We start from the raw sequence: 18,239 nt of genomic DNA, 5'->3' as shown, positions 1-18,239 counted from the left end.
TTTAAAAATAATTACCGGTGATCTTGGTATCAGATCAGATCAGTCGCTCAGTCGTGTCCGACTCTTTGCGACCCCATGAATCGCAGCACACCAGGCCTCCCTGTCCATCACCCAGTACCATTTTTGAGACAACTTTTAATGTCCTTTTTCTCAGAATTTTGATTCTTTGAAAGAGGGTTACTGAAAACAGATTAATGAAAAAGAATGAATTATTGATACATGCAACAATGTGGATGAATCTCAAATTAATTATGCTGAGTCAAAGAAACTAGACACAAAATACTATATTCCATAGAAAAGAAAAGAAGAAAGTGAAGTTGCTCAGTTGTATCTGACTCTTTGCAACCTCATGGACTGTGTGGCCTGCCAGGCTCCTCCGTCCATGAGATTCTCCAGGCAAGAATACTGGAGTGGGTTGCCATTTCGTTCTCCAGGGGATCTCCCAACACAGGGATCGAACCCGAGTCTCCCATACTGCAGGCAGACTCTTTAATGTCTGAGCCACCAGGGGCTCACTATAGTGTTCCATTTATATAAAAGCATAGAAAATGTAAATTAATCTATAATGACAGTGATTGCCTGGATGAGGGAGGCAAGGCACAATGGATGAGGATTACAAGGGGCACAGGAGACTTGGCAGTGACAGAAATGTTCACTCTCTTGGTGGTGGTGATGGTTTCATGGGTGTATACATACGTTAAAACTTCAAATTGTACATTTAATGTATGTGCAGTTTACTACATTTCAAGTACACTTAAATACAGCTTTTTGTTTTTTAAACAAGCTAATATGAAACAGAAAAGGAAATCAGGAAAGAGTACATTGAGTTAAATCAATACAAGATAATTCTAAAACGAAAGCCCTACTATTTTAAGTTTGCTGCTTAGAAGCAGCTTCATCTTAAATGGTCCTTCCTGGGTGGCAAAGGGCTAGTAAGTAAGTGTGGTTTGGTGCAGGAGAGACCCACCCAGGTAGGAATCAACTCTGGGAAAAACCAAGGCAGGACTCTCCCAAGTGTGTTTAACCTAGGGGTTTTATTTAAATATTAAAAAATGTGATCAGCTGTTCTTCACTTTCAAGATCTAAAGTCTTAAACTCTGGAATTCCTTTGTATCAATTTGCATGTAAACTTACATTATTATTTTGAGAAATTTTGTAAATTTTATTTCTTCAGAATTGAACTTATGCATTTCACATTATCTTAGACAAACTCAGCTTCCCTGGTAACTCAGATGGTAAAGAATCTACCTGCCGTACAGGAGACCTGGGTTCTATCCCTGGGTTGGGAAGATCCCCTGGAGAAGGGAATGGTGTGCTAGAAATGTCAAATTATGGCTTATCATCTTTGGTTCTAATTTATATTTTTGATTAAAATTGTATTTTTCACTATAGACTCTTGTCTTGAGGCCCCTGTATAAAGAAAAAAATGAGAAAAATATTATCATCTCTGGTAAAATTCACAAAAAGCATCTGGTGATGATGCTGACAATAACTTCTGAAACTGCTGTGTCTTGTGGGTTAAATTAGGATCCGCGCGAAACAGTGAATAAACGGTGTCAGTTCCACGCAGTAGTGGTCTGCTGCTGCTGCTGCTAAGTCGCCGAAGTCGTGTCCGACTCTGTGCGACCCCATAGATGGCAGCCCACCAGGCTCCCCCATCCCTGGGATTCTCCAGGCAAGAACACTGGAGTGGGTTGCCATTTCCTTCTCCAATGCCTTCTCCATCCTGGAATGTCTAGCTTTCTCACAATTAAAATATTTTGACCAAAATTAGCGGCAGTGGGAATACTTGGTAGTTGTCATTTTTCTTCCACATCAATATAATGTAATCACATTACATTGTTTTTTGTATAGGGTTTTGTACAGGGTTTTGTTGTACTGTTCCTTTGGAAAAGATTTAATTATGGCTACAATAAGGATACTTCAAAATACTATCAATTTCTTTTCTTTTTTGAAGGGGGGATTTAAAGTTTATGGCTTAAAGCAAACTTTTAAAACATTTAATAGTGATAAAATTGCAACATTTTATTTCAGTTTTTAAAAATTGTATGATTTAATTACTTTTTAAAAATCTTAATTTGACATGTTTTCAGTGTTTAAACACTCTTACTAAGTTTAGATGGGGTATATCAATTCATAGCATGCTAAACTTATTACTTACAATGTGCACTGACTTAAATATTGACAATTTGTTTTCCAGTGGTTCAACTTGAATTCTCTTTTGACGGGTCCAGAATTAATATCAGACACATACCTTGCACTTTTCTTGGCTCAGTTACAACAGGAAGGTAAGTAAAGACTGAACATTTTATGTTATCTTTTGAAGTAGCTAAATGACACTGTCTCACTAGAAGTGAGTATAGCAAATGTGTAGCAACTGTCTCAATAGAAGTGAGTGTGGCTAAATAAAACCTTCTCTTTAGAAGTAAGTGTAGCTAAATAAAACCATCTTTGTAGAAGTAAGTGTAACAATAATGCTTTTGTGGCAGAGGCAGGGAAATAATCTTTGTTTTACATGGTGAGCTTTAGGCTGTGATTTGAATCATCCTGCTCTTTTGGCATTCTTGCTGACACCTGGCCCTCCCCTAATGAGGCTGATTCCTTTGCAGACCTATGTTCTAGCTTTTTTGTCTTCCAGACGCCACATACCATAGAGCCAAGGGGAGGCTTAGGTATTCTTCTTGTTCATCCTTACCCCTTCTAGGTCACTCTTCTTTCCTAAAAACTGCAGCTCCTTTGAAATATATATCACTAGAGTCTACCTCTCACTCTTTTGCAGTCTTTTGAAGTCTGATCTTCCTCCTTTTCCATTGAAGATTTAGGATCTGACTCACTATCATGGCTCTGCTTCAACTCTTTTCATCATTCTTGGTAATTTCTACGTAAAAAATCAGTCCAATCCAATCTCTTGCTTCTTACTTTCAAAGATCTTTTTTTTTCACTCTTGCTTGCCATTACTAATAACTGTACCTTCAAATTCTAATTATAAGCGTCCTATTCTTAGACTTTTGTCTCCTGTCTTTATACCGTATTCTCTGTTTTTTTCCTTTGTAACAATTCTTTAAACCCTATTATCAAGCCTAAACATTCCCCTTAGGTCCTTATTTCCTTACACCTGTTTTCTGTAATCATCATTATAATTCATTATCATTCAGTGATTATCATTATAACACAGTGTTGTGCTTCTCAGCTCCTTTCTCTTTCTCCCTCCATCATACTTTTATGACAAAAATCCAAACCCTGGTTAAAATCCAATCTTGGACTTGTCCAGTCCTCCTCCATCAGAGCAGTTGAGCATAGTTAAAGATGCAGTATAAAATATGATCAATTTTGCTTTAAATTTAGGATCACGAATTTCAAATGAGCCTTCAGTGATAGTTGATATCCCTACCATATTCTTGCAGTAAGCTCACCTACCACTTCCCAGGATGATGATTGCACAGCTTCTCCCTTCAGACCTCTCACCATCCCCTCCTCTTTCCTGACTTCTAGCTTATGGCTGTCCTTTATATTCTACTATGAAAACAGGAGCAATTAAAAGAGAACCTCCTTGTTCTTCTATCAGCAGATCATCACCCTGATGCTCTCTTCCTGTGCTTTCAGCCTATGAGAGTAGATGAGCTGTTTCCTGCTCTTAACCAAGTCCAGTGTCTCCACTCTGGGGCTAGATCTCAGCTCCGCCCACGTACTCAGGATCTGCTTCTGCTTTTGTTGCTCTACTCTCCTATGTGGGTTCCCTCTTTTATTATTCCTACTGTAGAGAAATAAGCTCTTTCTCTCCATTGATTAAAAAGAAAAAACTTCTTTTAATGCCAGGAAACTCCAGCCGTCTCCCATTTTTACTTTCTCCTTAGAGTCATCTCTAGTGTATTGTCTCCTGTGCGTGAACTCGTTGCAGCAACACTGTGATAACCAACATGTCACTGAAAAGCCTCTTCTCAGTGTCTCCGGTGACCTCCACTTTGCCAATGCCAGTATTCAGTTCTCAGTCTTCCTTGACATCATCTTTTTTGAGAGTATAGTTTATTATATACCCTCCTTTAAAGAGAATGAAACAAAATTTTCTTATCAAAGTTTCAAACAGGTATAAAAGTATAGAAAACAAATGTGATGGACCCACATGTACCCTTCGCCCAACCTCAACAAACATCTCATGGCCAGTCTTGTTTTACCTATACCCTACCCACTTCTCTTTCCAGTTTATTCTAAGAAAATACTCATCATCTTATCATCATCTTTGTAGATTTTTTAAATTAAAATATTTAAAAGCAAAGACTCTTTAAAAATATACATATAACCACAATACCCTAATGACATATAAACATTTAATTACAATTCTTTAATAGCACCAACTAGCCAACTCAAATCTCTCATTGCCTGTTGTTTGTTTGTTTTTTTTTAAGAGCAGTGATCGCTTAGGTGAACAGTATTTCCTGTTCGTTATCTCCAAAGAAGATAATTTAGCATCAGGACCACAGATGAGGCTTTAGGCACTCAGAGCTTCCTGTGGTAAAAGTTTTATGACCGTGGAAAAGGGATAGGGAAAGCTTCTGACACAGACAGCAGAAGAGGGCAGAGAGTGCCCCATCGTTAGTCTTTAGTCAGTTCAGTTGCTCAGTGGTGTCTGACTCTTTGCGACCCCATGGCCTGCGGCACACCAGGCTTCCCTGTCGGAGTTTGCTCAAACTCATGTCCATCGAGTCAGTGATGCCATCCAACCATCTCATGCTCTGTTGTCCCCTTCTCCTCCTGCCTTCAATCTTTCCCAGCATCAAGGGTCTTTTCCAGTGAGTCAGTTATTCACATCAGGTGGCCAAACTATTGGAGTTTCAGCTTCAGCATCAGTCCTTTCAGTGAATATTCAGGACTGATTTCCTTTAGGACTGACTGGTTGGATCTCTTTGCAGTCCAAGGGACTCACAAGAGTCTTTTCCAACACTACCACAGTTCAAAAGCATCAATTCTTTGGCACTCAGCTTTCTTTATAGTCCAACTCTCACATCCATTCATGACTACTGGAAACACCATAGCTTTGACTAGGTGGACCTTTGTTGGCAAAGTAATGTCTCTGCCTTTAAATATGCTATCTAGGTTGGTCATAGCTTTTCTTCTAAGGAGCAAGCATCTTTTAATTTCATGGCTACAGTCACCATCTGCAGTGATTTTGGAGCCAAAAAAAATAAAGACCGTCACTGTTTCCACTATTTCTCCAATTGCCATGAAGTAATGGGACTGGATGCCATGATCTTGGTTTTTTGGATGCTGTTTTAAGTCAGCTTTTTCATTGTTCTCTTTCACTTTGATCAAGAGGCTCTGTAGTTCCTCTTCACTTTCTGCCATAAGAGTGGTGTCATCTGCATATCTGAGGTTATTGATATTTCTCCCAGGAATCTTGATTCCAGCTTGTGCTTCATCCAGCCCGGCTTTTCACATGATGTACTCTGCATATAAGTTAAATAAGCAGGGTGACAATATACAGTCTTGATGTACTCCTTTCCCAATTTGGAACCAGTCTGTTGTTCCATGTCCAGTTCTAACCTTTGCTTCTTTCTTGCATACATATTTCTCAGGAATCTGAGAAACCTTGCATACAGGTCAGGTGGTCTGGTATTCCCATCTCTTTAAGAATGTTCCACAGTTTGTTGTGATCCACACAGTCAAAGGCTTTGGCATAGTCAATAAAGCAGAAATAGATGTTTTTCTGGAGCTCTTTTGCTTTTTCGATGATCCAATGGATGTTGGCAATTTGATCTCTGGTTCCTCTGCCTTTTCTAAATCCAGCTTGAGCATCTGGAAATTAACAGTTCACATACTGTTGAAACCTGGCTTGGAGAATTTTGAACATTACTTTGCTAGCGTGTGAGATGAGTGCAAATGAGACTAAAGAAAGTTAGTCTTAGGCAAAATAGATTGTTGTCATAACAACTCAGAGTTTAAGGGGGAAAAATAAGTCTTATGTGACTAAGACAAAGGAATATAGGAAAAAATGTTTGTCCCTTTCACCTCCTCAAGCACCCCGGACCCCTTTCTCCTCCTGGGGAGGAGACTCCTTGTCATCCTACCTAAGAATTAAATTTCTCAGTAGTCTTTTAAAATGTATTCATTCATTTGCTTTTGGATGTGCTGGGCTCACTGCTACTTACAGGCTTTCGCTTTGTGGTGAGCGGGTGCTGCTCTCTAGTTACATTGTGGGCTGTTCTCACTGCAGTGGCTTCCCTTGTTGCAGAGCACAGGCCCTAGGGCATGTGGGCACAGGCGTTGTGGCACATGGGCTCAGTTGCCCCATGGCATGTGGAAACTTCCTGGACCAGAGAGTGAACCTATGTCCCCTGCATTGGCAGGTGAATTCTTTAGCCCTGGGCCACCAGGGAAGTCCTCTAATCTCCTTTTTGATTCTTCTTTTTTTTAATATAGTTAAACCAGGTTGAAATAAGGGTCTTTGATTGCATTGGATTGCTGTGTCTCTAAAACCTATCTATTGGTTTCTTCTCTTTATTTTTTTCCTTATTCTTTTGAAGAAAATGGGTCATTTGTTCTGTTTCTCACATTCTGGATTTTGCTTGTTGCATCCTTTTTTTTTCCTCTGAGCCCTTGATGAGCAATAGACTGGTCCTTAGATCTAGAGACTTGATCAGATGTAAGTTGATTTTGGGAGGATAGAAGACTTCATGGATGGTGTGGCACTTAAGGTCCAGTTGTCTCTCTTTTTGTGATTTGAGTAGCTGTTAATAATAAATGCCTAGTCTGTTATTCCATTAATTAGATTTCCATCATTTCTTCATTTATTAGCTGGAGGACTTCTATACAAATAGACTTTCCTTCATCAACTGTTTGGTTATCTTGAAGTATATAGTTCATATAGAAAAAGCAGGATAAATATTTCTTGCCTTTTATCAGTTTTAAATATTTGGTCATAGTATCTTGTCTCCAAAGGTAACCAGTTGGTTTGTTTCTGTAGTGTCATTGTAAACTAATCTGTTAAAATCATAGTTCAGGGCTTCCCTGGTGGCTCAGTCATAAAGAATCTACCTGCCAATGCAGGAGACACGGGTTCCATCCCTGGTCCAGGAAAGTCCCACATGCCATGGAATAGCTAAGCCTGTGTGCCACAACTATTGAGTCTATGGACTGGACTTGGAACCACAACACACTGAGCCCATGAGCTGCAACTACTCTATAGCCCATGCTCTAGAGCTGGTTCTCCAGAACAAAAGAAGCCACTGCAATGAGAAGTGTGCACACCACAACTAGAGAGTAGCCTCCCCGCCCAAACTAGAGAAAAGGCCAAGCAGCGACGAAGACCCAGCACAGCCGAAATAAACCATAGTTCATATGTTTTAGTCTCTTGTAATTACTATTGATACTCAATATTGTCACATCTTGGATGAGTGGGAACCTTTTGAACTTGACTCTCAAGCTTTTGAAATGACCACTCTAGCCTTTTGAAGCCCTTTTTAGGTCATATAATAAGAATTTTCAGTCTTGTGTGTTTCCTTCCCTTTAGTAATGGTGATTTGAGAGCACAGTCTGTGCACTGGTATGCTTATTGCTAGTAGGTTGGCTGTCATGTAAGTCTCTCCAGTTTACATGTAGAATCATTATGTTATAACGTCTTTGATTTTATATACTTCTGTCTCTTTTCTTTTATGCCTAAAACCTTTATTCCTAACTATATCTTCCCTTTTTGAAATACTGTCTGTACTATTCTTCCAAGCCACTGTGCTCTAGTTTGCTTCATATCATATTGGCTGCTGCTTTCAGATGCCTTTTGTGGATCCTACTCTTTAATCTCTAACTAATGAAGTGACCCAGAGTCAGTCTTGGACAACTTCTTGACTGTGTGCTATCCCATTATTTTAAATATCATCTCTAAGTAAAGTCCATCCGCCAGTAATTCCTTAGACTTTTGTCTTTTGCCGAGACATCTACCCCGAACACCAAACCCCTAACTTTCTCATCTCCACTCAGAAGTCCAGAAAGCATTTCAATCTCAATATGTTTACAAAAGACTCTTTTTTTTCTCCCCATACTTGCTGTCCCTCAGACTTTCCATTTTCATAAGCCCCACTCTTCTTGCACATGGTTCCTATATGTTACATTGAGAAGGCAGCCTAGAGTGCTCTTTTTAAATATAATGCACACTGTGGCATACTTTCACTCTTCCCCTTCAGTGGCTTCCTAGCACACTTAGAATGAAATCTGATCTTGCATAAAACCCAAGATCCTCGCAATGTCACCTCTGTAAAGCAGTTTCTGCCCTTCATGATGCTCTTCATGGAACAGCATGGGGAGCTAGCATAGTGTATCCACAACTTAGGAAACAGTTTTACTGGCATAAAGCCTGTTCAACCATCTGAATTCTGAGTATAGTTGTCCTTGTGAAAAAGAGTGTTATGTGTATTATGATTTACTCTTGAGTTTTTTCCGTTAATAGGCCTTTTAATCTTTTTTTATTTCATTTTCTATTAATGCTCATGAAGAATATCTATAATAAGCACCAAAGTTGAAGAAAATTTATGGTAGAAAAACAAAAATTGACCAAAATGACTCAGGTATAGCCCACCCTTATTCAGCTGTTGTATGGAGTATCCAGCTGGGAAAACCTTGGCTTTCCAGAATTGTATTAATTCAAAAATTACATGAACCACATCTTCAGCACCTTGACTAGAATTTAAGGTATTGGCTTTCCAGGTCCTGTTTTCAGTTAGGAAGGGTGTGTGTCAGGGTCAGCTATTTCCACAGATGACTCATTTTACCCGTATTGCAGATTTTTACACACATCCTCCGATTGTGTCCTCAAACAGCAGAAGGTACAGCAAAATCTGTTTAACAGTTGAAGAAATCAAGACACAGAGGGGTACAGTGATCAACAGAGGCAGTTAGGAAACAGAAGAGCCAGGACACTAAAACCCGGCTGTCTGAGTGCACACTCCTTGCTCTTTCTCAGTCCTTTCCTTGCCTCTCTGTTGTCACTTAGGGAGTAAACTACTTGGTCAAGCACTGTTTTAGTATGTTTTAAGTATATTTCCATGAAAAGTGAAAGTAAAGTTGCTCAGTCGTGTCCAACTCTTTGCAACCCCGTGGACTATACAGTCCATGGAATGCTCCAGGCCAGAATACTGGAGTGGGTAGTCGTTCCCTTCTCCAGGGGATCTTCCTAACCCAGGGATTGAACCCAGGTTTCCCACATTGCAGGCAGATTCTTTACCAGCTGAGCCACCAGGGAAGCCTCGTACTTAATTATTGCCCCAGTCAGATTCTGCACAAATTATTAAGCATAAATTTGGTATGTTTCCATGTTCTTACTTAATTAGAGCCCTTTTCAGATTCAAATACTTCTCATAGTCACTCTGTGAGATGGATATTCCCATTTTACAGGTGAAGAGGCTTAGAGGGACTTCCTAGTTGTCCAGTGGTTAAGAATTTGCCTTGCAATGAAGGGGACATGGGTTTGATTCCTGGTAGGGAAACTATTAATAAGATCCCACATGCCACCGAGCAGCTAAGCCCACATGCCACAATGAAAGATCCAACTAAGACCAATTGAAGAAATTTATATATATGAAAGTGAGGCGTAAAGACCTTACGTAATTTGTCCTGGACCACCCCACTGGTAAGTGTAAGAACCATGATTTGAACCCAGGTCTTCCTCACTCCTTGGTTTGTGGTCTTCCCGCTGTTGTGCTGCCTCTCTGCTATCATTTTCAATCAATTTTGAATCACTTGCTAGCTGCTGTAGATAATTTTTGCCTTTTTTTTTAGGTTACTCTATATTTGTTGTTAAGGGTGATCTGCCAGATTGTGAGGCTGACCAACTTCTACAGATGATCAGGGTCCAACAGATGCATCGACCAAAACTTATTGGAGAAGAATTAGCACAACTTAAAGAACAGAGGTAAAGCTGAGCCTGCAGTGTGGGGTATATGATAGTATTTCATTACAAGAATTAAATTTACATGCTTACATTGAAGATGTGGTCCTTTTATTGTTGGTGGGGTTTTTTTAGACCTTTCTGTTTAAGTGTAGCTTATTGGTTTAACCTTGGATCAACTCTGAATTATTTAAGTATACTTCCCAACACAAATTCATATCACAATAGGACCTTTGTATTATTAGACGTTATCTGTAAAAAAAATGTGTAAGTTTTCAACTTACATAAACATCTTTGGTTTATAAATGTCTCTATGTTATAGCTAAAATAGAAGAATGGTCTGCAGTTATTATTTGTGCTTTTATTCTTTAGAGTCCAGAAAACAGATCTAGAACACGTCTTAGAAGTAAATGATGGGACAGGAATGTTAGATGAGGATGAGGAGGAATTGCAGAGGGCTCTGGCACTAAGTCGCCAAGAAATTGACATGGAAGATGAAGAAGCTGATCTCCGCAGGGCCATTCAGCTCAGTATGCAAGGTATGGACATTCTAACACTTATTTTATTTGTTGTTGTAGCAATTGATTTAGATCATTTTTAGTTCTTCTGGAAATTAATAAACTACTGGTAGAAGTTCTTTGACAGTCACTGCAGAAGCAGTAGCTATGTATAATCAGTTATTTTTTAGATATTATTTAATACAAATAACTTTTGGATATTATTTAATACATATAACTTTTTATGACTTGTGTTATATTAGGACTAGTTATATTTTTATTTCTGGTCTTTCAGTTTGGTTATAATACTGTGCAAACACAGTACTAAACGGAGCTAATCATTGCGAGGTCAGTGGACCCTTGCTCAGACCAGCTATTTAAATGCATTCTAGTGGCTATGAAGAAAGGTCTGGACAGAGACTATAAATTGATTTTACAAAACTCTAAAACTTAATGGCTGTAGAACTTTTAGCTTAAGCTTACTTTGGTGGGCTTACTCTTTTAGCCCACCACACTTCTTCCCCCACCCACTCCCACCCTCCTCCCACCCCAGGGAATCCAAGTGGAGGGAAAAGTCTGGGACGTTGCTCAAAGGGGCTTACTTAAAAAGTGTGACGGGTTTTCTTTTTTGGGGGGATTGTTTTGTTTTTGTCTAATGTGAATTTGCCTTCTACTTTCTAATGAAATTACTCATCAGTTGAATTCTTTAAGTATCTAAATAAAATTGAGTTTCTGTTAATATGAAGTTTATCCTTTTTATGCTATATTTTATCCTGAACTGCTCATGCCTCCTGGCCACGTCTGAGTACTCTGTATGGTGCCCAGGCCCATTTTGGATTAGCAGAGTCGTGCTAGGTTAGCCCAGTGGTGGACAGACACAGCCTTATTAGTTCTAGATATTTTTGTGTACTTTACTCTTCTTCCCATGTTATTTCACAATTTGTGCAGAATCTGATTGGAGCAATAATTTAGTAAGAACACGGAAACATACCTAAGTTATGTCAGTATCCAGATGTTTGAAGATAGAGGAATATACAGAGTGGGTTTATTTTACAATCATCCACTTTAAGTTACTTCTAGGAATTCTGTGCCTTTGAAAATGTAGATTGATTTCTGGGACTTCCCTGGTGATACATTGGTTAAGAATCCTCCTTGCAAAGCAGGGGACGTGGGTTCGATCCTTGGTCAAGGAGCTGAAATCCCACATGTCTCAGAGCAACTAAGCCCGCAAGCACTACAACTAAGAGGGCCTGTGTGCCTCAAGCAAAGATCCCCCAGGGTGCAAGGAAGATCCCACGTGCCGTAGCTGACTCAATGCAGCCAAATAAATAATTTATTATTAAAAAGTATAGATTCATTTCTAATAAGTAAAGAGCAAGCGAGTGTGGTGCTAGCTATTTCTCCTACCAGATGGTCACTGAACTTGCCTCATGGCCACTGTGTCACAAATGGTAGTGGGTTTGGTCGCAGTGGACACAGGTTCGGTTGAACTACCTTATTCTGATTTTCCCCGAACCTTTCAGAGCCTTTCTTACATTTACAGAATGGTGCAGAGTAGTTTTGAGAAGAAAACTTTTTGAAAGCTCCTTCAAAAAAGCTTTGAAAGCTCCTAAGTATAAACACGTCATGACTTGGTAAATAAAACTGCTTTTTGTTGTGTTTTATTTGGTTTTCAGGTACTTCCAGAAATAGATGTCAAGATATCCCACAGACATCGGGTTCACATCCTACTTCAGAAGAGCTACGGAAGAGAAGAGAAGCCTACTTTGAAAAGTAAAGTAGTTGGTACCATATTAAAACTGCATATTTTATATTTACTTTGGCTATTTTGTCTATTTGTATACATATAGCTTTGACCTCGGAGAAGGCAATGGCACCCCACTCCAGTACTCTTGCCTGGAAAATCCATGGACGGAGGAGCCTGATCGGCTGCAGTCCATGGTGTCGCTAAGAGTTGGACATGACTGAGCGACTTCACTTTCACTTTTCACTTTGATGCATTGGAGAAGGAAATGGCAACCCACTCCAGTGTTCTTGCCTGGAGAATCCCAGGGATGGGGAAGCCTGGTGGGCTGCCGTCTATGGGGTCGCACAGAATTGGACACGACTGAAGCGACTTAGCAGCAGCAGCAGCTTTGATTTAACCATTTATTTAGAATTTTCTCCTTTTTTAAAAGACTGGCAGGCACTAGCCTGCCCCTATGAACATTTGAATGTAGTTTTAAAAAATTTGTAGCTAATAAACTGAAATCAAATATAGTTTTAGGAGAAAACTTTGCCTCAGTACTAATTAAATTTTCATGAAATAGGGTGAAGGAAGCTGTGTAAAATTTCAGTCATCAAAAGAAGAATGGAATTGGATCAAGGCAAGAACAAAACCCTGTGGTCCTTTGAATATACTTCTTGGTTATCTGACTAACCCTACAAAGTTCGGTCAATTAATAGGAAAAACACCATTTATCATAGGAGAACGCACTCTCAAATAGAGCTGGTGCTTAACTGCTCTGCTTGTTACCACACCCGGGGAGGGGGGAGGCTACCACAGGCCTGTCAGCATCGGGGGCAGAAGAGTAACCGTAAATCTCAACCATCAGCTCCTAGGACCTAACTTTGTGCCCAGCTGTATAAGTGCTCTCAAAATAGAAATTTCACCCATATCGTTATCCTTGCCAGTAACCATCATTCACAGGTCTTCATCCCCTTTTCTCTTTTTTAAAGATAAAACTCCATCTTACCATCACAAGATCTCTAATAGATATTCAGATCCTCTGATCCCAGCTCAGAGAACTAAGGCAGTGGCTGAGTCTGGCCTGTTATTTACTATATTTTATCAATTCTAAGATGCACATATTTTCACATTTCAACATCTCTGCAATTTGGAAGACTCTTACACATCATAATTGGTAGTACTTTAGCTGTATCTAAAATGTTGGCGCATTTTACATTGGATGGTGTAATGAAGATAATATTTACCTTGTTTTCTGTTTTTTTTAAGTCACAACTCAGAAGTATATGAAGGAAAGTTCTGATCAACTGACATCCTCTTAATGTGAGATATTTCTAGTCTTTATTCAGTGATAGATTAATGGATTTAATTCTGTATAAAAATCTCAAAATAGTGCTTATTAGTGCTTGTCACTCCCTTTACAATTTTAAAATTAACTTTTTTATTTTTTAAATATGATAAACTTCAAATTTATGTTCAAGTAGAGAAACTAGCATAAAGAACCCTGATATATCTGTTGCCCACATATAACAAATATCAGCACATTGGCTATTTTGGTTTTTATGCCCCTGTCTCCCGTGCTATTTACTCTTGTTCCCACCCCCACCCCCACCCCCCTGCAGGGTGGGGATATTTTGTAATAAATCTAAATCATAATATTTCATCTGTATTGATTTTCATGTCTGTCTCTAAAATACATGGTTTTTTCTTAATATCACCAAATGCTTTTGTCACACAATAATAGAATAAAGATCAGATGATAATTATTAATTGTAGTTCTGTAATATCATCAACTAACTAGTCAGTGCTAAAAACAGCTTTCAGTGTTTAACTAGATAAAAAATAATATTTTGGAAAATTTATCTTATGATAAATTTATCATAAGATATCTAAATCTAAAAAAACACAATCCTACCATTAATAACTAATGATATTGTTTTGACAGTCACACTTCTACTCACACAAATGCATGTATATTGTATATCACATGTTCCCATGATTGCAAATATTTTTTGCAAGAGGCTATGTTGTAGTTCATAAAATGTCTGTATCACAATTTATGAACCTATTGATTTTTGCTATTATAATTAATAATGCAATGAGCAATCCTTGTATTAACTTTATGCCTCACATCTCTCATCATTTCTTTTATTTATCCTGAAAATTTCAGATTACTAAGTTAAAATGCAGGAACATTTTTAAAGCCTTGGTAAAGATTTCTAAACTGCTCTCCAAAACAGATTCCAAGTGATACCTCTACCATGCTTCTTTGAGACTTTAGTTTTTTCCAGAATAAACATAGACATACTTTATAGAGAGACTGTTAAATTCACAAGTACATCCAAGAAAAGGAAACCATCTTTAAAGTATACAAACAAATCCCTCTTTTATTAAAGAAAGTCTTTAAGATTTTTGGATTAAAAATGTAGAACTTCCAGTAAATTAAAATTTACAAAGGATAATGCAGTAACTAACATTTCATAATGACTAAGTTATAACAAGCAGAATGCTAGCTATAACTGTTGCAGATGTTTTATTCAATGTTGTACCCTTTTAAAAATGTCTGAGTCTCCTTTCTGATCGGGGTTAGTTGATTGGGTAAGAAAGTACAGCGATGGTTCCAGCTTCAGCCTCCTATCCCCTACCTCCGAGTTTGACTTTGAAAATACTGGTGGTAACTTGGGTAGACCTAGAGAATGTTTTACACGGTTAGTTGTTGCTGAGAAGAGTTAAGACCTAACTTCTTGGGGTTGCTTTTTAACTTTGGTTAGCGTTCAGAATCTTGTAGGACTCATGATTGAAGGAGCTGAGAAACTAATTTTTGCCTTTCACTAGAATTCCTGATTACTAAACCTAGATGGGTCCTTGTCACAATAGCTTGTATTGTGGAGAACTTGGCTGTAAGGCTGTGGAGCCATTTCTTCCTTCTGATCTTTTCCATACTTACCCTGGTGCTAATTTGTTATTCATTGAAATTTATAGGTTTTTTTTTTTTTTCCTGTAGAGTATTTGAAGCTTCATACTTAATGTAGTAGCCACAGTTTAGCCATGGTGTTCATGGATTAAGCGTGAAAATACTGTTGAATGTCTACCTGTTACAAATTTATAGTTTATGAGTAGGTGTTCTTAGCTGATACTTTCATAGCTGTGATATTTTTTCCCAGTGGTAATCTCCAAATCCATGGTACATATAGAACCCTGAACAAAATTCTACTTTATCAGGTATATCATTGTAAAACCTTTGTAACTCCCATATTATGAACATCAAATGAGGCAATGTGTATAAAACTGTTTTGTAAACTGTGAAGTAGCCTACGGATACACTTGGCATTATTAATGCCTTCTCCAGATGTAACTCTGAAATGATGCTGGTTCGTTCTTTCTGTCACTAAAAAAGTGATTCTTAACCAGGAGAGAAACAAGGGACCCATTCCCTTCTCCAGGGGAATCTTCCTGACCCAGGGGTTGAACCTGGATCTCTGCATTACAGGCAGATTCTTTACCATCTGAGCCACCAGGAAAACCCAATGTTTCCATAGTCATGGGTTACTGTGATTTTTTGATTACCTAATACTTGAACTACCACTTTAGTGGCGTGATGTAGTTTATCAGAGTCTACCTTAAAAAACAGAAACTACTTAGAGATTTTTTAAAATGTTTAACTGGAGGATAATTGCTTTACAGTGTTGTGTTGGTTTCTGCTGTACAACAGTGTGAATCAGCCATAAATATACATATATCCCCTCCCTCTCAAGCCTCCTTTGGACAAAGTGGAATCAGGATATCGAGTTTAAAAACACACTGCTTTAGCTGTGACCCTAGCACCAGGGAGCTGCCACCACAGTTGCCTAGACATGGGAACCTGCAGTCTGGCCCCCACTGCAGCTGCCAGGAAGCAGGATTGTGGAACTGGTGTCTCCATGGCTTTACTTGCCAGCAGAGACCCACCAAAGCTGCAGGAAGATGACTATACCTCCTCTGCCGTGTAAGTCTCGGGCATGTGTTTAACTGGTAGCCAGACTCCTAGCTTGAAAACAGTCTTAAGACGTGTAGTTTTCAGTTTTCCCGCCTTTCTCATGCTGAAGATATGTTAGAAGGCACAGGGGGAAAGGATGCTGATTTACTGTTTAAACATGTTCCATCTTACAGTGTCCCCACATAGGAAAGGTGTCAAAATACTCTCAAGGCTGGCAGTTGATTTACTTCTCACTTTGAAGTAGAATGAAAGTTATCTCTCCCAAGGCGCTGTCTCACCTATCACTCCCTTGCATTCTGAAGTACTTTCTTGAATGGAGGGGGAGGAGGGCGTGGAGACGATGCGCCAGGAATTCCTCCCACCTCACAGCCTTTTTCGTGTCACATTCCAGAATCAGAGTATGCTTGTGGGAGCCCACTGCCTATGTGTCCCTTGTTGGCCGTGCTCACCAGAACTTGTGCATACATCAGTGTCTGGCTCAGAGGCCAGCAGGGAAAAACTGCAAGTCCCGCTGGCTGAATTTGCCTCGTTGCTCATATTTAAAACACAAGATTAAGAGGGGCCCTAGCAAAAAGCATGCTATTCTATTCTGTTTTATAGTGTTGCATGTGTTAGTTGCTCAGTCATGTCTGACTCTTTGTGACCCCACGGATTGTAGCCCACCAGGCTCCCCTGTCCATGGGATTTTCCAAGTAAGAATACTGGAGTGGGTAGCCATTTCCTTCTCCAGGGGATCTTCCCGACCCAGGGATTGAACCAGGTGTCCTGCATTGCAGGCAAATGCTTTACCGTCTGAGCTACAAGGGAAGCCTTATTGTGTTACTGGGCATTTAAAAATTCTGCTTCTTCCTGACTTCAGATTATACTACAAAGCTACAGTCATCAAGACAGTATGGTACTGGCACAAAAATAGAAATATAGACCAATGGGACAAGATAGAAAGCCCAGAAATAAACCCATGCACCTATGGGTACCTTATTTTTGACAAAGGAGGCAAGAATATACAATGGGCCAAAGACAGCCTCTTCAGTAAATGGTGCTGGGAAAACTGGACAGCTACATGTAAAAGAATGAAATTATGATACTTCCTAACACCATACACAAACATAAAGTCAAAATGGATTAAAGACCTAAATGTAAGACCAGAAACTATAAAACTCTTACAGTAAAACATAGGCAGAACACTGGATGACATAAATCAAAGCAAGATCCTCTATGACCCACCTCCTAGAATAATGGAAATAAAAACAAAAGTGAAGAAGTGGGACCTGATTAAACTTAAAAGCTTTTGCACAGCAAAGGAAACTGTAAGCAAGGTGAAAAGACAACCTTCAGAATGAGAGAAAATAATAGCAAATCAAACAACTGACAAAGGATTAATTTCCAAAATATACAAGCAGCTCATACAACTCAATACCAGAAAAACAACCCAATCAAAAAGTGGGAAAGAGACCTAAACAGATATTTCTCCAAAGAAGACATACAGATGGCTAACAAACACATGAAAAGATGCTCAACATCACTCATTATCAGATATGCAAATTAAAACCACAATGAGGTACCATTTCACACCAGTCAGAATGGCTGCGATCCAAAAGTCTACAAGCAATAAATGCTGGAGAGGGTGTGGAAAATATGGAACCCTCTTACACTGTTGGTGGGAATGCAAACTAGTACAGCCACTATGGAGAACAGTGTGGAGATTCCTTAAAAAACTGGAAATAGAACTGCCATACGACCCAGCAATCCCACTGCTGGGCATACACACTGGGGAAACCAGAAGGGAAAGAGACACGTGTACCCCAGTGTTCATCGCAGCACTGTTTATAATAGCCAGGACATGGAAGCAACCTAGATGTCCATCAGCGGATGGATAAGAAAGCAGTGGTACATATACACAATGGAGTACTACTCAGCCATTAAAAAGAATACATTTGAATCAGTTCTAATGAGGTGGATGAAACTGGAGCCTATTATACAGAGTGAAGTAAGCCAGAAAGAAAAACACCAATACAGTCTACTAACGTATATATATGGAATTTAGAAAGATGGTAACAACAACCCTGTATGCAAGATAGCAAAAGAGACACTGATGTATAGAACAGTCTTTTGGACTCTATTTGGTGAGGGGGGGATGATTTGGGAGAATGGCATTAAAACATGTATAAT

The 18,239-nt window shown here is 39.1% G+C and overlaps 1 protein-coding gene across 11 annotated transcripts in view; it reads left to right on the top strand.

The window, feature by feature from the left end:
- The window catches only part of ATXN3 (ataxin 3), a 37,718-nt gene that overhangs the window by 8,013 nt on the left and 11,466 nt on the right, over nt 1–18,239 (top strand). For 7 of the 11 annotated variants that reach the window (XM_059879205.1, XM_024981992.2, XM_059879207.1 and 4 more), the window contains 4 exons: nt 2,201–2,288; nt 9,763–9,895; nt 10,244–10,410; nt 12,045–12,141. In XM_059879205.1, coding sequence (XP_059735188.1) covers nt 2,201–2,288; nt 9,763–9,895; nt 10,244–10,410; nt 12,045–12,141 — 485 coding nt within the window. Of the gene's footprint in view, nt 1–2,200; nt 2,289–9,762; nt 9,896–10,243; nt 10,411–12,044; nt 12,186–12,677; nt 12,735–13,363; nt 13,418–18,239 lie in introns of those variants that run through there. The other 4 variants (XM_059879208.1, XM_059879211.1, XM_059879209.1 and 1 more) reach the window with 3 other exon arrangements.

This window comes from Bos taurus, chromosome 21 (assembly GCF_002263795.3).
Source record: "Bos taurus isolate L1 Dominette 01449 registration number 42190680 breed Hereford chromosome 21, ARS-UCD2.0, whole genome shotgun sequence".
NCBI lineage: Eukaryota > Metazoa > Chordata > Mammalia > Artiodactyla > Bovidae > Bos > Bos taurus.
Note: the sequence above shows the minus strand (reverse complement) of the source record. Positions and strands in the feature narration are given on the sequence as shown.